Source organism: Epinephelus fuscoguttatus, linkage group LG6 (assembly GCF_011397635.1).
Source record: "Epinephelus fuscoguttatus linkage group LG6, E.fuscoguttatus.final_Chr_v1".
NCBI lineage: Eukaryota > Metazoa > Chordata > Actinopteri > Perciformes > Serranidae > Epinephelus > Epinephelus fuscoguttatus.
Window position 1 is genome coordinate 44,903,351 of NC_064757.1, and position 22,655 is coordinate 44,926,005.

The 22,655-nt window shown below is 41.3% G+C and overlaps 2 protein-coding genes across 2 annotated transcripts; both read left to right on the forward strand.

Moving 5' to 3' along the window:
• The first annotated feature begins 15 nt into the window (after positions 1-15).
• Positions 16-1,065, forward strand: LOC125890743 (uncharacterized). The gene has a single exon (XM_049579541.1). The coding sequence runs from the start codon at positions 16-18 to the stop codon at positions 1,054-1,056; it is 1,041 nt and encodes a 346-aa protein (XP_049435498.1). The 3' UTR covers positions 1,057-1,065.
• A 7,647-nt stretch (positions 1,066-8,712) lies between these two features.
• Positions 8,713-22,075, forward strand: LOC125889694 (GTPase IMAP family member 8-like). Its single transcript, XM_049577737.1, has 4 exons — positions 8,713-8,776; positions 12,621-12,668; positions 16,345-17,499; positions 19,231-22,075. Exons 1-4 carry the CDS (start codon positions 8,713-8,715, stop codon positions 20,166-20,168), a joined length of 2,205 nt encoding a protein of 734 aa, XP_049433694.1. The 3' UTR covers positions 20,169-22,075.
• Positions 22,076-22,655: the final 580 nt, after the last annotated feature.

A 22,655-nucleotide genomic window follows, 5' to 3' on the forward strand; every position in this document is an offset into this window, starting at 1 on the left:
AAGAAAGAACAGGAAATGAGGGAAGAAGAAGACAGGAAGAGAAAACGACAGGAAGAAATTCAACGACAGGAGTGGGAACAAAAATTTGAAGCTTTGGAGCAAAAAAAAAGATCAGAGTCAGAATCAAAGGAAACTATTGTCAGAAAGCTGGAGGAGAGCAGAGAGGTGATGAGGAAAGAACGAGAGAACTGGGAGAGAAAACAAAAAGAATGGTGGGAGAAACGATATGAAGAAGATGAACAAAGACAAAAGGAGGAGCAAAGAAGACTTAGAAGGCTTCGAGAAGAATACGATCAGGAGAGAGAGAGATATGAAAAGAAGAGAAAAGAAGAGGAGCGACTCAGAAGAGAACAAGAGGAAGACATGGAGGAGAACTATAAGAAGAAAATGGAGAATCTGATGAAGACACATGAAGAGGAGGCCAGAGAGAAAGCTGAAGAGTTCAATGAATTGAAAGAGAAATACAAGAAGGAATGTGCAGCTCTAAAGCAGGAGCATGAGAGACAACTGAAAGACAAAGAGCAGCAGTATGACCTCTTAAAGGCTCGTTCAGACAGCAATGAAGAACAACTGAAAGACAAAGAGCAGCAGTATGACCTCTTAAAGGCTCTTTCAGACAGCAATGAAGAACAACTGAAAGACAAAGAGCAGCAGTATGACCTCTTAAAGGCTCTTTCAGCTCACAATGAAGAACAACTAAAGAAAAAACATCAAGGTGAAATTTCTGACTTAGTCAAATGTGTGACCAAAAGGAGAGAAAATGTGGGAATAATCACTGACTTACTGAATAAACAGGAACAAGAAATGAAACAGGTGAGAAACGAGGAGGAGAAGAAGGATCTGCAGAAAACACATGACAGAGAGATGAGTGACCTGATACAGACACTTCTGACACAAGACAACCGTCAATCTGTTGGACTTCATGAGGACTTGTCTCATGTAAATGTGACAGCAGAGCAGGTTCAGATGATTTTATTCTGCTGTTATTTGGTTTCAATAATCAATCAATCAGTCAATTTTATTTATAAAGCCCAGTATCACAAATCACAATTGTGACATGCAGTACAGCCGAGTTAGCGAGATGCAGTAACAGGACATGAGTGTTAGCAAAGGAGAGAGAGAGAGAGAGAGAGAGAGAGAGAGAGAGAAGGAGAGAAGGTGCCCGGTGTATTATAGGGGGGTCCTCTGGCAGACTAGGCCTAAGTCAGCCTAACTAGGGGCTGGTACAGGGCAAGCCTGAGCCAGCCCTAACTATAAGCTTTATCAAAGAGGAAAGTCTTAAGTCTAGTCTTAAATGTGGAGACGGTGTCTGCCTCCTGGACCGTAACAGGAAGATGATTCCACAGGAGAGGAGCCCTCCCTCCCTTTTGGAGACTTTAGGGACCACGAGTAACCCTGCGTTCTCAGAGCGCAGTGTTCTGGTGGGATAATATGGCACTATGAGCTCTCTAAGATATGACAGAGCTTGACCATTTAGAGCTTTATAAGTTAACAGTAGGATTTTAAATTCAATTCTGGATTTTACAGGGAGCCAGTGCAGAGAAGCTAAAACAGGAGAAATATGATCTCGTTTCTTAGAAATAACTTTATCTGATTTAAGAACTAAACTGGATAAAAACTCTGAGAATTCAGATACAAATTCAGAATACGGGCCAGGAGCACAGTACACTATAACAAATAAAAATGGCTGCGAGGTTTTCCAGGACGGATGTAAAAGACTAAGAACGAAGCTTTCAAATGAATTATAGTCTTGTTTAGGTTTAGGGCTGATTAACAGACTAGAGTTAAAAATGGCTGCAACTCCCCCTTCTCGGCCGCTGCCTCGAGGAATGTGGGTATTATTGTGACTGGGAGGAATGGATTCATTTAGACTAACATATTCATCTGGACACAGCCAGGTTTCAGTGAGACTGAGTAAATCAATATGATTATCTGATATTAATTTGTTTACTAACACTGCTTTAGACGATAGAGACCTGATATTTAACAGTCCACATTTAATTCTCCTGTTTTGTCTTTCTGTCACAGAAGAGGTTTTAATTTTTATGAGGTTGTTATGCACAACTCCTCTTTGTTTAATTTTAGATTTAGATAATTTAGGTGGTCGGGGGACAGACACCGTTTGTATAAAACTATGGGTGGGTAACTGCATTAGAAGCTCAGAGAAGCGTGTAAGACTGCGACTCTGAGTCCTGATCTCATCTCTGGGTTGTCAGGGTTTTGAATTACTAATAAACTTTGCCAAGTTTCTGGATATGAGAGCAGCTCCATCCAAAGTGGGATGAATGCCGTCTCTCCTAATAAGACCAGGTTTTCCCCAGAAAGTTTGCCAGTGGTTAACGAAACCCACATTGTTTGCTGGACAGCCAGCGATTAAATGATGACATGTGGCTAAACATGTCATCACTGCTGGGAGGGGTCCAGAGAAAAGTTCGGAGTCCGACATAGTTTTAGGGTATTCACACACCGAGGTAACATCAATTTTAGTGACCTCCGATTGGCGTAACTGGGTGTCATTGCCAATGTGAATACCGATCTTACTAAATCTACGTTTAGCTTTAGCAAGCAGTTTTAAATATGACACAATGTCGCCCGCTCTGGCCCCAGGGATACATTTGACTATGGCCGCTGGTGTTGCTAACTTCACGTTCCTCAGAATAGAGCTGCCAGTGATCAGAGTTTTCTCCTCAGCGGGTGTGTTGCTGAGTGGGGGAAAAGGGTTGGAAACATGAACAGGCTGGTGGTGAACAGTGGGCTTCGGCTTGGTACTACGCTTCCCCCGGCTGCAGGGGGGTTACTGGGGGACCGCTAGCAAAGGCTATGCTAAGTGGCTACACGCCAGCTGCAGGGGGCTGGCTAACTACTGCAGCTACTGAGTAATTTTCCATGGTGTGGAGCCTGCTTCTAATTCACTGAGCCTCGCCTCCAACGCTGCCTGTCCTGTCCTGCTGGGATAGAACAAGCACAGCTTGAGTATGAACGATCTTTTTTTTTCCATATCATGTTTAAGTATTTTTTTTTAACTGTATTTGTTTGTTCAGTTTATAACGTTGATTCCCTGCAGCTGTGACAGCTCTGAGACAGTTAAGAGTCAGACACTGAACCTGTCACTAACTTTAAAGAAACATTGTTGTATATTTTTTCAGTTTAGATTGTGTACATGGAGAAATTATAGTTGTGATGAAAAGAAAACTTTGAAGAAGACCTTCTCACTTATTACTGTCAAACCAACCTCTTTAATTATTTTATTGTTACTGTAGTGATGGATTTTAATCAAATGACATGTCCTGTATGTGTTTATTGATGTATATACTTGTTGAAGATTAATTCTTACTCCTTTCACAGTGTCTCACTTCTGAAGGTGTAGGGCTTTTCCAGCTTTTCTTAACTGGACAAATCTATAAAATCTTGTTCCTTCAAATAAATGAAACCGCACTGTTTAAGCTGAATGACGACAACTTTTTTTGTTCTTTACTCAAACTGTAACACAGCACAGCATGGTCAAATCCTCCTGACTTCCCTAAAGTCTGTCACTACTCATTATTTTAATACTTACATAGCTCTATAGTGACACTTGATGGAAACTTCAGGAACTGCAGCAAAGCATTAAAAACGGTAAAGTTGTTTTTCATATTGAGTCTTCACTGCTGAAGCCTCAGAGTCAGCAGGCTGATCTCTGTCACAGCTCAGGACACAACATGGACACAGATAAACTGGAAATATACAGAGCAGAGCACAAAGTTGGTCTCCACAGTCTGTTTGTTATGTGTCAACAAACTGTCGTGATTGGAGGTTCAAACATCACGATAATTAATAAGTTACCCAATGAAACACTTTGCTGCTCAGTGAAGAGCTAAACTATTAAACAATGACCTAAACTCACAGTGAAAACACCTGAGAAATCATTTCCAGTTTAAACATTTGCTAAACTTTCTACACATGCACAATATACATTTAGTTTCCAGTTTATTAGGTACACTAAAACCAATGCAGCCTATGTAATAAACCGTCCTGTAATAAACCGTCCATCATGAAGGTTATAATGTTTGGTCTGTGTTGAAACAGTTTCTGAGACGTGTTGATTCAACCTTCTGGTCTTTGTGGAGGATGAAGTTAGTGCTGCTGTATGGAAAGCAGCACAGTGTCAGAGAGCTGCTGTCTGAAGAGCTTCTGCATCAGTGTGAGACACAGTGAGAGGATGTGAGAGGAACAGACTAAACATGAGTCCACATGTTGGTCCAAACACAGGAAACCTGTCAGCAAAGATCACAGCAGGTCCTCAGCAACATTGACTGAAAGACTCTGAACACAACAACAAACTCCAGCCTCCAAAAAGAGCACTGAGCTGAATCAACACCTCTGACAGCGTCACAAAATAATAACATGATGAGTCTCATGAAGCTCCAACATGTTGCACACTGTCATCATCTGCATTAGAGTGACAGTGTTCCTGTTATTGTGTCCACCCCCTGTATAACCACAGTCACCATCAGCTCATGAATGGTTCGATAGAAGACAGATCCTCTGTGTGTCCTCACTGGTTTGTCCAGCGCCACCTGCTGGTCTTCCTTTCCTGGGTCGGTCCTCATGTGTGCCAGTTTCGTTGTAGCGCTTGATGGTTTTTGCGACTCCACTTGGGGACACATTTAAAGTTTTTGCAATTTTCCGGACTGACTGACCTTCATTTCTTAAAGTAATGACGGCCACTCGTTTTTCTTTAGTTAGCTGATTGGTTCTTGCCATAATATGAATTTTAACAGTTGTCCAATAGGGCTGTCGGCTGTGTATTAACCTGACTTCTGCACAACACAACTGATGGTCCCAACCCCATTGATAAAGCAAGAAATTCCACTAATTAACCCTGATAAGGCACACCTGTGAAGTGGAAACCATTTCAGGTGACTACCTCTTGAAGCTCATGGAGAGAATGCCAAGAGTGTGCAAAGCAGTAATCAGAGCAAAGGGTGGCTATTTTGAAGAAACTAGAATATAAAACATGTTTTCAGTTATTTCACCTTTTTTTGTTAAGTACATAACTCCACATGTGTTCATTCATAGTTTTGATGCCTTCAGTGAGAATCTACAATGTAAATAGTCATGAAAATAAAGAAAACGCATTGAATGAGAAGGTGTGTCCAAACTTTTGGCCTGTACTGTACATATAAATCGTATACAAAGAAAATAGGAGTGGTCCTAAAGTTGAACCCTGGAGCACTCCACGTTATCAAAGATAGAGAAGACACTGTCACCAACAGACATAAAACACATACAAAGAGACTGATATGATGAAAACCACTGCAAAGCTGTATCAGACATATCAGCTCACTGCTGAAGTCTTTTTTATCATGATGCCACACTGAATCAAAAACTGCACCTAAGTCTAATAAAAACCAGAATGGTCCAGTCTCCAGCATCTCCATTCAGTTTCTGAAAACCTGACTTTCAGAAGCTATAAAGATTCTAACAGTCAGCAGAAGTTTGGAAAGCAGTTTGTGGTTATTGGAGATGAGGCCATTTTTTTTAAGTTGTTTTGTTTGTATCATTTTATACAAGTTGTGAATTAATGTATTGTTTCAAAATGTTGTAAAATATGGACACGCCTATCTTTATTAGATCCCTTTATTTGGTTCAGTGTGTGGTACCAGCTTTGCATTAACAACAGCAGCCCCAAAATAACTGGCTGAATAAAAAGATATGGTTTTATATGTTATTTAATTAAGGAGGCATCAAACAGGGTGAAATATAAAGAATAACAAAACATGTTTAACTGAGTTTGAATGGATTTTCTGTACAGACTTAATGATTCACGTGCCTGTACCTATTAACATTTTAATCCTGTGTGAAACCTCCTCTGACTTAAATACATGTTTAAATATTAGAACAATTAAATGTGTTTTTCCTGCCACACTCAATTCATAGATATGGCAGGAAATATTAAATATAAATAAAACATAAATCATCAGAAATGATCATAATGTATGTATGAAAAATTAAAGTGTTAAACTGTTTGCAATCCACCAACAGAGGCTGCGCTGTGCCATTAATAATAGACATGTTGAGATACATTCACAGTATTTTCTTTGTGTCTCGTATTTTGAAACACGTCTGAACATGTTCTTTAGTTTCACTTTCATCTTCTTGGACTGATGACACAGCACAACATTCAGCAGCTGAGGAAACTAAAATTAAGTACTGTGACACCAAAACCCAAATGGTGCATGAAGCAAAGTTCATGGACACAAGTTCATGACCATATGAGTCTGTACACTGATATCATTAATTGGACACTGCCCACTGATGAGTGTCAGGTGAGCTCAGGTGAATGTGAGCTGATCAGATAAGATGCAGATAAGATTCACTCTGTCATTTTGCAGGTGAAAGACACAGTTTTCCTCATGTGCTCTGATGACGACCCTAAATACAGCTCCTCCTCGGGAAAAATGATATTCAGAGTCAGCTAAGCGTGACTTAAGTGACTACCCTAAACTATCCTAAAAATAATTATAATTTGTTCTTTGAAGATGACATCATTACATAACTAATAATGACTAAGAATGGACAAGTTAACATTTTGCTACAGCAGTTTATTTTGGTTTCAGGGACCCAGGTGTTAATATTTGTATGTTCAATATGTTGGCAGGAGAAGGGTTAATAGATTAACTGACTGATTGATGTCCTGCCTCCTGCTCTGCTGTTTTGTCCTGAAGAATTCCCCAGAGATCAACAGGGAAGTGGTTTGATATTTTAGTGCCTCTCTCAGTACGACTGTCAGCATGAGACAAGATGGGAGGATTTTTTTTTTATTCAGCGACTGCTTAAAGGGTGTGAATAAATGAAGAAACGTGCCCAGAGCTGCTGAGACTGGTGCCTGATTAGACCAATCCTGGCTGGACAGAAGACATAGAGGGAACTGCACCAGGTAAGAGAGACAATTTCATACACAAAGGCAATTGTGAGTGCTTTACAAAAATTAAGCTATTGACATTTTAAGAAACAAATTAAAAACTTGAGACACAGAGATACAGATACAGGAGGGTGAGATAGTTAATGATGAGTATTTAGGTTTCAAAGTTTGGAGCCTGGACAAGGTGGGCTTACATGCTCTAAGAAATGTAATATAGAGGCTCATGCACATTAAAAAACTTGTGGACAGGTGCACAGGAGGCCAAAGACCACAGCTAGGACAATTCCCACATACCATCTGATTACTTGCAAAAAATGAATTCATAGAAAATTTATAGTTTTCTGCAAGTAATGTGACAGTGTGTGGGAATTCTCTTGTCTTCCATACGCTAGTTTGTTCCAGCTCTGTGGTGCTCAGTAAGTGAACACTGCCTCCATGTTTAGTTTGCATTCTGGGGACACTCAGCAGCCTGATGACATCGGTGACTTGAGAAGGTTCAAATGTAAAAAGATTTCTCTTTGTCCCACAATGAGAAATCCACAGACAAGCAGCAGTACAGAGAAACTGTGTTTGTAGTTGGTTGCTTCTTGAACTGTAATCCTAATATGGTTTTCAATACGTTATTTTCTGAATGTATTGTGTGTTTGTGTTGTCTGGATGGATTTGGACTTGCTGTGTCTGGACTAGGGGGTTTTAATTATAACTTCTGTATTCATGAAACATTCGCTCTGAGGTGTTTTATTTTACCTTTGTTATAACGTATTAAAAAGTACTGTATTTTTTAAAAGTGCAGCAACCATTTACTGCTGGGAACTCAGTGCAGCATTACTGATGTAAATTGATATGATACGATATGATGTACTTTATTGTCCCCATCTTGGACTCAGGAGCTGCACAAGTTTTGCTGCCTTCCATAGTAGTCCAGAAGAAAAGAAAAGCATACACCATAAAAAAAAAAAACATGCACTACACATAACAGCATTGCACATGAGCCATTTGTTTAGTACACATAATGCGAGCACACAACAGAGCACCATGAGCAAAACACAACCTCTGAAGCATCAAGCAACATTATTTAAAATCTGAATAATAACAAATGAATTTTTAAAACAATTAAGTTTAAATTTGTGCATCCTGTAGCGTCTGCCTGAAGGTAAAAGCTCCTACTCATTGTGGAGAGTGTTGGAAGTGTCAGACAGTATTCTCTGTGCTTGTCTGAGAACAGACTGCTCATACAGTGTCTGGAGGGACTGGTGTTCCCTCCTCCCCATGACCTTCATGGCTGTCTGAACCCACTGAGCAAGCAACGTCTGTGGACGTCCAAGTCTAGTTGATATCATGTCCACAGACGTGATATCAACTACACTTGGACGTCCACAGACGTTGCTTGCTCAGTGGGAACCAGACCAGCAAGTTTTGATTTTAACTCTACAGTCAGATTCCCAAACCAAGCTGACATACCATACCTGACACACTCTCCAGAACAGCCTGATAAAATAAAAACATGATCCTTTGATCCACCCCAAACACCCAAAGTCTTCTCAAGAAATAAAGCCTTTGCTGTAGCCGAGAGCACACACTGTCAACGTGGACCCTCCAGCTAAGGCTACTGTCCAGGTGACTCAGTCCAAAGTCATCAAAATCCAGTGCTTGGGCAGTGACTGAAACAATGAAATAGGGCGTCCTTTAATGTCGGCATGATACGTGGCCGGTTAGTGTTACAGTTTAACGGCACCCAGCGGCATCAGGGGGAAAGGCTGTGGGACAAGACCGAAAGTTAAGGCGGCGAATGTCCAACTGGGGCAGGCATGAGGGTGGCCAACGGGACCAACAAACACCAACTTTCACCTGAGATAGCGGTCTTCGCGTCCCGTAAGATTATAAAGCCAAACCCTGTTTTTTTCTTCTAAAGCCCAACCACATTTTTGTTGTTGAAAGAAATACCAACATCAATTCATGGTGTTGTACCAACATAGTGCTTTTATTTTGCAAGAGACTGTATGCAAACTGTACATTTCCTGTGAAAACAGAAGTGTATTTTGAAAACAGACAATGCATGTAACAGGCTGAAGTTGACACGGCGTCCCAGAACGTCAACAACCAACACACCCAGGGTACCTTGGACGTCATATGTGGACGTGAAAAGTCCATGACCACACATGGACATGTGATGAGGTCACAGTGAGGATGTGCTGTGCAGGTGGACGCTAAGGGGAGCACACCTGATTTATTTGTTCATCATGTATGATGACTGGGTCGTGATCTCCCACTGACCTGGGGTTCAAAACCATCTCCTCAGTTTTTTTGGTGTTTAAAACCAGGTAGTAACCAGGCATCACACCACTGCACACACCTGTGGATTATACTGAAGGACTTTTACCTTTGTGCAGGAGACTGAGAATGGCCGTGTCGTCTGAAAATATCCAGTTAGAACATCAGCAGACAAAGATAACTTGAAACACTGTGTGCTGAGTGCAGCTGGTTGAAATGCTGCTTTCAAACCATCTGAAAGTAAACTGATGCTTTTCTGTCTTTTGGTCTGAAACTAGATTCTTCCTTCAACCTCTTCACATAATTGTGCATCAAAATGTGTCTCACCTGTTCTAGTTGTGATCGTCTACATTTGGTTCAAAGCCAGCACTCTAAGATTTAAATAAACAGAACGATGAGGAGATAGAGCTGCTGTTAGTGTCATAAAGTTACATCAGTTACCTTGAGCTTGGGTTAATGAACAAATGTCAAATGATTTCCACACCTGTATGCGATTGTTTCAGTTTGATACTTTCACTCTTTCACATGTGAATGTTTCAGGTGGGAGTGTTCTTATGTTTGTCTGACAGAACAAGAAACTGATTGGAGCCTGTTTGACTGGCTGTGCCTCTACTCTCATCTTATTTTTAGTAGTGCCTCAATTACTTTAATTACCTGACTCTGCCTTTTCCTCAAACTGATTTTATTTCAAACAACCAAACTGTAATACAAACATTGTGTGGTAACCACCGTGTCAACCACCTACCTGCAAAAGAGTGTCCACTAAAAAGCAAAGCATTTTTAAAAACTGCTGCTGCTGCTGTGGTCCACAGCTATGATGACAGACATGTGCATCAGTAAACACTGGCAGAAGTGCAAGCTAGCTTGTGGCTGAATGCTGTAGCAAGACAACAGAAATTGCTGATATTAGCCCTGCCAAATATTTTTGCATATTTAGATAAGTTACCAGTCATCTGCAGTTTGGTGGAAATGTCCGCCAGGCTCAGTTTTTCCTCTGGTTGTCCATACAGGTTGCCATTGTCATAACTTCAGGCCAGCACTATCAGCTCCTCCATCTTGTCCTCTTTCCTAAGCGACGCCCACTATTTGATCTCTCAAATCCAGGCTGCAACCACCAGAAGTTTAACATGGTGAACGCTGCACAGCAAAGTAAAGTCTGTGCACATTCACACTGGCAGCAACTGCTTACCTACCTCCGTGTTGGAAAGTGCTTCCCTCTGCCTCCTCTAGAAATGATTGCAGGAGCAAGTTACGCGTGGGGTGTGAAAGCAGCTACAGGTTGAAAAAATGTTTTGGCCATTAGAGATGATTTGTATTATCAAGTGAGGGTCCATAATTTTTCTCAGAATGTACCATCAAAATTAAAAATTAAAAATCATCAATCGTCACTTTGAACAAATACAACTCTGAGCTGAAGGCAAACTGCCAAAGTACTGGTATGAATGTTTAAATGTTACCTGAACCACACCTCAGGTACCAATGGGAAAAACCTGCTTAGACAAAGGATGGGTTTTATTGTTACAAATACCTCACAGTCTTCTTTCAGGTGAAACTGTGTACTACGTAATTATCTCTGGCAGGCTATGCCTGGAGGAATCATGCATTTGGTCTCATGCATGCTTGCATCTGTGCATGTGCATTCGTCTGTCTGCATCTAGTCTCGCAAACTACTGGACCAATTGGCCTAATATTTTGTTCACACATGTATGACTCTATGCTCAAAGACCTCTCATGGTTGCAGTGATTCATAATTGTTGACAAAAAAAACTTTTATTGACTCTTAAGTGTTCGGTAGGAGCACGCTCTAACTCATCGAAATCCAGTGCTTGGTCAGTGACTTGCAGCGTCAGAAACCCATGAAAAATGGTATCCATCAGGATCGGCATGAAATGCAGCCTTTTGCCATTATAGTTTAACAGCACTTGGCAGCATTATAGGGAAATGTGGCAGGACAAGACTGAAAGTTAAGGCGGTGAAAGTCCAAGTGGGGTGAGCGAGCGGGGCTGGTGGATGGGTCCAACAGACACTGACTTTCACCTGAGAAAGTGATGTTTGCATCCCGTGAGATTCTTAAGCCAATCCCTGTTCTTTTTTCATACACGTAACCACTTCCTTTTGTTGCCTAAACCCAACCATGTGCCTTTGATGTTGAAGTAAAAAAATGTCAATTTTCAGTGTTGTACCGACATAGTGCTTTTATTTTGAAAGAGACTGTATCTAAACGTTAAATTTTCTGTGAAAACAGAAGTGTATTTTGAAAGAAGAGAGCTTGAGACGCGGCCCCAGAACGCCAACAACCAACACACCCAGGGTACCTTGCACATTGTATGTGGATGTCGAAAGTCCATGACCAAAATGTCAATATGTAAGGCCATTGTCTTAGTTAACCCAGTGAATTTCTCACCCCGCCTCTGCACCACACCTACCTGCCAGTCTTTCACCTGTCCACACATCTGCCGCTCCTGATGTTCCACCACATCCACCTCATCAAGCCAACTCTGCTCACCTGTGGCTCATTACTTCCTGCTAACATAAAGACTCCTGCTTCACAGACTCTCATGGCCAACTTGTTTTTTTTTTGTCGTATGCATGGCTCTGACTCTCCCATTTCATCTGCTTCCTGGTAAGCCACTCAGCCTTCTGACCCCAACCAAGAGCTCTGCTTCCACGTTTCTGTTTTTTTTTTCACCTGTTCACCCTGTGGCTGTGTGGAGAGACTGCGGGTCAGTTCTATATTGTGAGTTTACCTGTTCTGCTGCCTGTGATTACCTGTGCTGTGGATTAACTCTCCATGTGGCTGCACATTCTGCCATTGTGTGCGCGTTGCGGCGTCCCCTGGTTCCTCGACTCCTCGCCGGTTCCAACCAACCTACAGTTGACTCCTCACAGGTGTGTTGGTTTTCCTCGTGTGTACACCTGGTATCAGATCCTCTGCTCGTCTGACATCACCTCCTGTCTGCTCCTCACGGTACTGCTGCACACTGTTGATCTCCAGCGGATACCAGAGACTCCCCTGCTCTCTGCTACAGTGTGGCTCACTGAAGCTTCTGGACTAAACCTGTGCCCTGGAAAACTCAAGCCTAGGAGATGATCTCGCTCACTGTCTCACTTGCCTGTTTGTTCTATGTGTCGGAAGTGGTTCATTAAAGGTCGTTACAGACTGTCCTGTCTGCCTTTGGTACCGCAATTGGGTTCAAACCACACCCTTGACACTTTTCTAGTTTGTGTATGAACTGAGGGAGCTCAGAAATACCATTAAGAAGAGCAACAGCACACTCAGCTAAAATATTACATCACATATGTGTGCGTGATTGTTTTGTTGTGTTTTTTCAGAGAAAAGATGTGAAGAAATTTGGGTTTACCTGCACATGTGACCAGATAAATGACAACTGAGCCTGTTTAACGTGAAATTCTCAGTAAGTGAAGCTATTTTTTCTTTTTTTAGGTTCTGAAGTTAAAGTTCTCCAGCAGAGTGACATCATGGCGCCACGCGGTGAGTCTAGTCAGATTTATTAGTCTGGATAAAACACTGTTATCTTTCACTGCACAAAGTACACACAAGATTATTTGTTTATTATTTTGGTTCACATTAACTCGTGCATATATTTTACCTGAGAAACAGCTGTTGGCCACTTTTATTTGTATGTTGCAAGTATTTACACAAATTACTGCATGCTACTTACTTTTATGAGCAGATCTGGCTCTGGTCATGCTCCAGCTGCCAAACATCTCCAGATGGGCATTAAAGCTCAAATGTCAACAAGTTCTCATCTACATATTACACTCGAGGCATCCCTCTGCATGTGCTTTTGACGTTCCAGGATGCTGCAACCGACATCGGAATGATAGAGGCTGAGATATCAGCCTGTTCTACTTTAGATTACACCACAGACAGTTCTGTGAGACAAAAGCCTCAACAGCTGTGTTCCCATGAAAACTGTGCTTACATGGGTCCTTCAAATGTGACAGCTCCACTAACTTGGAACATAACAACCCAGTCAGTCAGTCAGTCAGTCACTCCAAAGTCATTGAAATCCAGCACTTGGGCAGTGACTTCCGGTGTCAGACACCAATAAAAAAAAGCTGTCCTTTCACATCGACATGACACCTGGGGTCTGTTTCACAAAGCAGGTTTAGTGAAAACTCTGAGTCTGTTAACCCTGAAATGAGGGAAACTCTTGGTTTTCCATTTCAGAAAGGGTGGTAACTTAAACCAGAGAAAGCGGAGTAACTCCAGCCCGTTTCAGAGAGAGAGGTAACTGAAGCTCGGCGTTAGTTACTATGGCAACTGACTCTGTGAACCTAACCTGGTCGGGAGCAGATTTTCTTCAATGAACCTCGAGTTTCTAGCTGTCTCCTTCCTCTTACGCCACACACGCAGCATGATTCATTCATTCATTCATTCATTCGTTGAGTGTCGCGTGGGTTTCAGTGAGTTTGATCATCTATCCTTAAGGTAAAGTCGGTTCCTAAAGTGTGTTCTAGTTCTAAATCTACTTTTTTCGACCATGGCATGTTTGTTCTTGGAGGACCCTGTGGACGAAGAGGCAGTGTTACTGAGGAGGGAGTTACGATTCGTCGGGAGATTATTCACAGGCCCAGAACTGACGTATTATCATTTCCAGAACATTTTCTTTTTGAACGTACCGCTTTCACATCACAGTCCATCATTTATATCCATAACCTCATCCGTCGTGACATAACCAACGCCACCAACCATGGACGTGCACTTTCATCTACCCTGATTCTTTGTGTTGCTCTTTGTTTTTTTGCAAATGGGAGTTTTCTGTATAAAATCGGAGATGCAGAATATATCAGTAAGGCCACTGTCTGCAGAGCCGTGAGAAAAGTGTCCCTAGCTCTGAAACATCTATTAAACTCTTTTGTTGTGTTCCCTGGACATAAACCCGTGAGGGTCATCAAGGAGGAGTTCCACAGGATTGCAGGTGAATGATGTAGAAATAAGTTAAAATTTATGATTATATGACATATTCAGTTAATGACATCCTCAGACTGGGATTAGTCATTTTAATTTCTTTTAGGATTTCCTGGTGTGATAGGATGCACTGATGGAACCCATATTCCCATCATTGCTCCCTCACAAAATGAAGGAGACAATGTGAATATGAAGTCCAGTCACAGCATTAATGTGCAGGTAGATTGATTGTCTCAAAATGTCAGACTGCATCACACTGCAAAAACTCAAAATCATACCAAGAATATGTGTCTTATTTCTAGTCAAAACAAATCACACCTAAAAGTAACTTGTTTTTAGACCATTTTCACCATTTTCAAAAATAATTAGAAAAATCTGTCAGTGGAGCAAGTTTGTTATTTCTACTTATTTCAATTGAAAGAAGCTTGAAAGAAGTGAAAATTGTCTAAAAACAAGTTACTTTTTAGGTGATGTGTCATAAGTGTAAAGACATTTGATTTGATTAGAAATGAGAAATGTAGACCAACAACTAACATCTGTCATTCTCTGCACTGTCAAGATCATATGTGATGCAGCCCATCACTAATGTGGAGGCCAAGTGGCCTGGGTCGGTACCCCGATTATTATGCTGAAGTCTTACCTGTTTGAAAGATGTCTTTATATTTCATCTTGAGCTGCTTTCACGTTCTTTTTTTGCCGGTGGGATTGCATCTAAGTGAACTAAATTTTAGCTTTAACACCATTCCACCTGTTTGCATCTGTAGCCTAATATTATTGTGATTGCATAAATGTATAAAACAAATTTAAACATATGCCTTGACTCGAGCAGTAATTTTCTCCCACACCGACTCCCGATCCTTCGCTGCTGCAGCCGTGTTACTCTTCTCCCTGAAAACAGCTTCAAATTCACTGAATGAGCGCATGAAAATATCCAACCCCAGAGTAGTAAAAAATGCAGACCTTTTCTTGTAGCTTGTTGCCATGGTCAATCGTGGTATCGGGGCTCCATTGATGACGGCTTTTTAAAGTCGTGGTGCACACGCTTAACTCAGAGTGAACAAACTCTGTGTTGATTGAACGGATTGAAATCACCTGTTCTGAAACCCGTAACACAGAGTTTCCCATCTCAGAGTTACTCAACTCAGAGTTCAGGGTTAGGCTCAGAGTTTGTTGAACCTCCTTTCTGAAACGGACCCCTGGTCTGTCACCGTTATTGTTGAACAGCACTCAGCTTCATGGAGAAACGTGGCGACCACAACGAAAGTTAAGATAGTGGAAGTCTGAGTAGTGTGGGAGTGGTGGCGGATAGGTACAAAACCATCAATTTTCAACTGGGAGGCAGGTGTTTGCTTCATGTATGACTGTAAAGCCAATCTCTGTTCTTTTTTCCTAAACCCAGCCATGTGCATGTGTTGGCAAAAAGTAACCACATGCATTTGTTGTTGAAGAAAAATACATCAGTTCGCAGTGTCGTACAGGTGTAGTAATGCTTTAATTTGAATGAGACTGTACATTTCCTATGAGGGCAGAAGACATAAAGTTTGTGTAACAGGCTAAAGTTGACACGGCATTCCAGAATATCAACAACCAACACACCCTTGCATATTGCATCTCAACCTGAAAAGTACTTGACCAAATGTCAATATGTGACAAGATCAGAGTAAGAATGTGTTGCAGCACAAGGAACCAAAGTAAAGACTGTTTCATCCATACACGCTGCATGTAAACATTCTCAATATGTGTTTGAGGTCCTCAATCACTCAGAATGGGGTTAATGTTTAGCAAATGTTAAACAAAATCTATCAACCTGATAACCATAATAATACCATAATAAACTAGTCTTGAGCAAACAGTAGCAAGAATTCTCATAGAGCTGGACAGGATTTCAGCAAAACAATGTGATGATGTAATTATAATATCATCATTTTACAAATTCTGTCGCAAGATTAATGATAGCAAGCTGGAATTAAACAGTTCAGTCAGACAACTAGACAGTCAGCATCTAAACTCCAGCCTCATCGCTTCCACAGATATGTTTACATGAGATATTGGGGGATGATGATTAAATATTTCCCCCCAGCAGGTGGATGCTCATTAGATAGTTGTAAACAACTGCTGTTTTTAAGTTGTTTAGTCATACGTCCTATTGTTGTATAGTTAAAGTCCTTGCACTTTGAAACTGAGTTTATTTCCAATACTTTGACAACCACTGAATGTCCATGTTGTATTACAGCATCTCAAAATCTCAGGATTGTGCTGTTTGGGAAAAGTGATGATCCAAAGACAACACTCGGCAACTTTATCCTCGGTAACCAAGACTTTGATTCCCAGAAATGTAACCCAGTCAAAGACTGTGTGGCCATCTGTAGAGAGTGGAGAGGAAATTCTCTAACAGTGGTGAAAACGCCAGACATCTTTAGTCTGTCTGTAGAAGCATTCAGAGAAGAGCTGAAGAACTGTGTGACTCTTTGTCATCCTGGACCAAATGTTCTGCTGCTGTTATTGGAACCTTCAGATTTCACTGAGAGGAACAGAAAAACACTGAAGTTCATCCTGAGTCTGTTTGATCAAGATGCCTTTAAATACTCCATGGTCATCAGCACACATGAGGGGGAAGAAACAAATTTCTCTATCTGGAAGCTCTGTAAAGATTGTGGAGGACAACACTACAACATGGTTAAAAATGACCGCAGACAGTTAATGGAGAAGATTGAGAACATTGTGCATGACAACAAAGAAGCCTTCCTCACCTTCACTGAAGAGCCCATCAGAGCAGCTTTAAACCTGGTCCTGTGTGGGAGGAGAGGAGCAGGGAAGACTTCAGCAGCCAAGGCCATTTTAGGTCACACAGAGCTTCATTCAGTCTCCAGCTCATCAGAGTGTGTTAAACATCAGGGAGAGGTGTGTGGACGTTGGGTTTCCCTGGTGGAGCTGCCTGCCTTGTATGGAAAACCTCAGGAGGCAGTGATGGAGGAATCATTCAGGTGTATCTCCCTCTGTGATCCTGAGGGCGTCCATGCCTTCATCCTGGTCCTACCTGTGCGTCTCCTCACTGATGAAGACAAGAAAGAGTTAGAGACCATCAGGAACACATTCAGCTCTCGAGTCAATGACTTCACCTTGATCCTGTTCACTGTGGAGTCAGATCCTACAGCTCCAGATATTGATTATGTAAGACAGAACAGAGAGATCCAGGAGCTCTGTCAGAGCTGTGGAAGATATGTTGTCAACATGAAGAACAAGCAGCATATCGCTGAGATGTTGGACATTGTGGACAAACCATGCAGCTACACAACAGAGACATTTGCGCATGCCCAAATAGAGAAGATCATTCAACAGGAGAAATGTATCAACATGCAACAAGATGAACTTCAAATGCTGAAAAAGAGCAACATCACTTGTAAGTACTCTGATGGCTTTCTCCTTATTTACTGTTTCATTTGATCTATTGATTGGTTGCCAAGATTCAGTGTCAAGAAGGTGGGTCTTATCTAATATGAGCCTGTCTGAGGCAGAAAGCAGAATAAATGAGAGGGGTCGGACATCAACACAAGAAAGTTAGCATGCTGTGGAGAAGTGAGAATCTCCTTTGTTGAGACTGTGATGGACAGTGACTGATAACTCTCAGCTGAAGTATTTCTGGGGTGAAGGCAGCTTTTCTTGATTGGTATTAATGATCCCAGGTCAGTTGCGAAAGGTATGTCCTGTGGAGTGCCTCAAGGCTCAGTGCTCAGTCTGTTTCTGCTTTCCATGTGTGCTATTCGATCTTCCACTTTTATGCAGATGATGCACAGATCTATCTGAGCTGTGATCCTGCAAACAATCATCAGAATATTGATAACCTAAAGCATTAAATTGTCTTCAAATTCCCTTCAGCCAAATGCTGATGAGACAGAACTACTGATGATAGATTAAAAAAATGCAGTTACCCAAATCTGTAACAGTCTTGGTTCATTGTCCTTTTCAGTGAGTCACCATTGCAGGAATCTTGTTGTCATTTTTTACTGCAGCCTCAGTTTAAACCAACATGTCAAATAAACAGTTCAGTCCTGTCTCCTACATCACAGAAACATCTCAAAGATCAGACCATTTTCTGCATGCCTTCATTTATGCTGTTTCTGGATTAGACTCTGCTCTCTGGCATCAATAAAAATATTTGTCCTGCTTATTTGCTTATGGTGTGTCTGCACAGGAATCATTTCAGCAGTTATTATTTTCAGTTGTCTGTGCATCTGACGGGGCAGATACTGTTAGAATCTTTATAAAACAATCCAGGTGTCTGCACAGGCTGAACTCACATTCGCTCACCGTAACATGGTCAGGAGCATATTTTTAACCAGTTTCAACTGCTTAACTCTATCATGGTCATCTCCCCAACCCGGATTTTGGCGCAGTCTGGCCCAGTCCCAATCTGATGGGTCGGGCCCAATCGGGCTCTAACAGACAAACAAAGCTCTAGGATTTTGGACCACAGGCTTGAGCTCACTGGGGATTAAGTAAGATCCAAATCCTTTCTAAGGCATCAGCAACTGATGCAACTCTGTATATGATGTACTAGTAGCTGGTTTAGTTCCAAGGCTTTGTGTAAATTCCCAAAGACATAACCACAAACCATTTCTTAAAGGGATACGCCAGCAATTGTTTTGTTTGCATGTCTTGCCTCACTCCCGAGTCCATGACAAGCAGATAGATACCATTCTTTCGACTGTACGTGCAGTAACAAGGGAGAGACGGGCAGAGCTCGCCCACCGCTAATTAGCTTAGCTCAAATGCTGGGAGTCAACGGGAAGCACTAGCCTGCCTCTGCCACAGTCATCAGATAAACTCTTCAGCAACTCTAAACAGTCCTGTGTGCTTGTTGTGACTCGTTTTTTTACCGCGTTATGTTAGGTTATCTATTTTTAGACTAAGATTAGCACTTTATGTAATTTTCTAAAGAAATACATACAAAACTAAACTGCAGTTTTTGCGCATGCGCAAACCACCGCGGACGTGCTTGTAAGTAGGTCAACAAAAAAAAGCCAACAGTTGCAAACAAAACAAATGTTGGCGTATCCCTTTAGGCACTTTCTGTGGTGTGACACTGTTAAGATTAGTAACTTCAGTTCTTATTTCACAGGTGATGAAGAGAAGCAGAGCCCAGAGTGTCTCAGGATTGTGCTGATAGGGAAGACTGGCTGTGGAAAGAGTTCTTCAGGAAACACCATCCTAGGAAGGAAGAAGTTTAAAGCTGAATTAAGTGGAAAATCAGTCACCAAACGTTGTCAGAAAGCAGTGGGTGAGGTGGACGGTCGTCCTGTTGCTGTGGTCGACACTCCTGGTCTGTTTGACACAACTTTGTCCCATGAAGAGGTTAATGAGGAGATGGTGAAATGCATCAGTCTTCTGGCTCCAGGACCACATGTCTTCCTGTTGGTGTTACATATCGGCAGATTAACATCAGAGGAGAAGGAGACATTAAAACTCATCAAGGAAGGCTTTGGGAAGAATGCTGAACAGTTCACCATCATTCTTTTAACTGGAGGAGATAAACTGAAACATGAGGAGATGACGATTGAAGAATACATTGAAGAAAGATGTGATGACTCCTTTAAGAAGCTGATTGCTGACTGTGGAGGAAGATACCATGTGTTCAATAACTATGATAAACACAACCACAAACACGTCAGTGAGCTGATAACCAAGATTGACACCATGGTGAAGACAAATGGAGGGAGCTGCTACACTAATGAGATGCTGCAAGAGGCCGAGGCAGCTATAAAGAAAGAAGTGCAGAGGATCCTGAAGGACAAGGAAGAAGAGATGAAGAAGGAGAGGGAGGAGCTGAGAAGAAAATATGAAGAGGAAATGCAGGAAATTAAAAGAAGAATGAAAAAACAGAGAGAAGAGATTGAACTTGAGAGAAAAAAGAGAGAAAAACAACTTGAGGAATACATCAGTAAGGAGCTTGACAGAAGAAAGAAGGAACAAGAAAGAAGAGAAAAAGAAGAGCGGGTGATGAAAAGACACGAAGAATTACAGAAGATTGGGAAAAACAACTTAAAGCTTTGCAGATGAAAATAGAAAAACAAGAATCTGAGTCAAAGGAATTGATTGACAGAAAGCTGAGGCAGAAAATGGAGGAGATGAAAGCAAAAGAAGATGCTGCGGAAAAAGAACGAAAAGAGTGGTGGAAGAAAAGAGAAGAGGAAAATAAGCAGAGGCAAGAGGAAGACCACAACATGATTGAAAAGCTAAAGGAAAAATTTGAAAACGAAAGAAAAGAAGAGGATCGAATCAGAAGAGAGCAGGAGGAAAAAGAGCGAAATAAATTGAAGGAAGACTATGAGAGATCCCTGATGGATATGAAGGAGACATCTGAAGAAATGGCCAGAAAGAAAGCGGAGGAAATGAATAAATTCAGAGAGCAATGCACGAAGGAGTTGAAAGAGCGTGAGGAACAAATGAAAGCCAAAGATGAACAGTATGACATCCTAAAGGCACTTTCAGCTCAGAGTGAAGAACAACTGAAGAAAAAACTAAGAGAGATAAATGACTTAGTGAAGTGTGTCACCAAGAAAAGACAAAATATGAAAAAAGTCAGTGACTTGCTGAAAAAACAGGAACAAGAAATGAAGAGTGCGAGGAGTCTAAAGGAAGAGGAAGATCTGCTGAGAGCCCATGAAAAACAAATAAGTGACTTGATACAGGAACTTCTGAAAGACCTGGACAGACCAGCTTGGTGCCGCACCTCGTAACAGATTTTAATTTGTAGCCATGCTCAAGACTTGGCTCTATGGATGGCAGTGTCAGTCTGTCCACCACCACGGTCCAGACTGAAAGATTTTAACAACGATTGGGTGGCTTGCCAAAAAATCATCCATGACATTCACGATCCCCAGAAGATGAATCCTACTGACTTTAATGATCCTCTTACTTTTCCTTCAGCACCATCAGCAGGTTGACATTTTCTGTTTTTTAGTTAAATATTTCTATTGGATGGATTCATCATCATCATCATCATCATCGTGTCCCTCCAGGATGAATCCTAATAACTTTAGTGTTCCTCTGAACGTTTCATCTAGCGCCATCATCGGGTCAACATTTGAATGTGTCCAATACTTGGTTCATGACCACGGCCTAGTTTCTCCTTTCGTCCGTGGACTTTGGTTTAACGTGGTTATAAAGGACTCAACATATGAAAATAACCAAACAATGAAGGTTTGCTTCCTTGATTACGTATCAGTACCTTTGTTTTGTTTTTATTTCATGTACTCAACATCTGCACGAGGGCGCTAAGAGACACAGTGACTAAATGTTGAAGTCTTGTCTATTTAATGATAAATCAGGCTTTTAATGCTAAATAATTCACTAACTAGAGTAAAACATCCAGGAAGCCGCTGAGAAGGCTTCCCGGTGGCTCTGGAGTAAGAGGGGTGACGAATGGCACAGTTCGCTACCTGGACACAAGGAAGAGGGTGTCTGAAGATAAGACCCGAAACACCCAATGATGCCAGGTCCTTCACTGATGATGTGTCCAGGCTGCACCGTGAGGTGTATTATATAACCATAACACAGTCAAAAACGTATTACAATCCAAACCTACACAAACTTCATGTCACCTTGACGCACGACTTAATCTCCTTTTTACTACTACTATACACTGTTAAACATAAACAGAAGCTGTTGTGTGATCTTGAATATCACCATAACCTGTATAATATGTCATATCAACACAGACGTCTTTACCAAATATAAGTATGTGCTTAAGTGGCTCTGACATGTAGGAACATGTTTAAGATGGAAGTGAAATGAAACGTGCAGAAGTTCCATTGTTTCACTACATGTCAAATCAGAATGGATGCTTTATATCTGATGATATCAATTAAAGTCATAATTCAGGTCAATCATTAATCAGGTTCTGTGTTTAATCTTTGATTTTGTCTGTTTATCATTATAAAAGATGAATAAAGTGTTTCCCTGTAGTTCAGTGTGGACGGTCTTTAATGCCATATGTCTATAAAACACCTTTAACTCATAACATCTGAAGCTACGTGTGCAGCCTGATGCTCCTGTCGCCTTTAGCCAGGCTAAGTAAGTCAAATGTATTTCACAGACAGAGGTCACAAGGTGCTTTACAAAGGCAATATACAACATACAAGAATAAAACATAGATGATAAAGTGATTGCTTTATATACTGTGCAAAATTGTTTGCACAATACATAGTGGAAAAAAAGTGCGATACACAACAAGAATACACAAAAAATAAAGAAAACACAGAGCTGGTGCACACAGGTTCCCCAAATGTCTGTCTAAACAGGTGCGTCTTTAACCAGCTTTTAAAAGAAACCAGAAACTCAGCAGACTGTGAGGGAGCAGGTAGAGTGTTCAAAGATGTAGGTGCTATGGGCTCAAAAGCTCGATCACCTCGTGTCTTAAGGTGAGTGCAAGGGACAGACAGATCATTTAGTACATCTGATCAAACAGAGCGAGCTGAAGAATACAGGTGAAGTAGTTCAGCCACATGAGCAGGATCCTGACTGTGTAACGCTCTGTGGGTAAGA

Coding starts and splice junctions, on each gene's coding strand:
- LOC125889694 (XM_049577737.1), top strand. CDS start 8,713: ATGAGGGTGGCCAACGGGACCAACAAACACCAACTTTCACCTGAGATA. Junction 12,669..16,344: donor TGACATCATGGCGCCACGCG/GTGAGTCTAGTC, acceptor GTTGTATTACAG/CATCTCAAAATCTCAGGATT. Junction 17,500..19,230: donor ACTTCAAATGCTGAAAAAGA/GCAACATCACTT, acceptor CTTATTTCACAG/GTGATGAAGAGAAGCAGAGC.
- LOC125890743 (XM_049579541.1), top strand. CDS start 16: ATGAGGGAAGAAGAAGACAGGAAGAGAAAACGACAGGAAGAAATTCAA.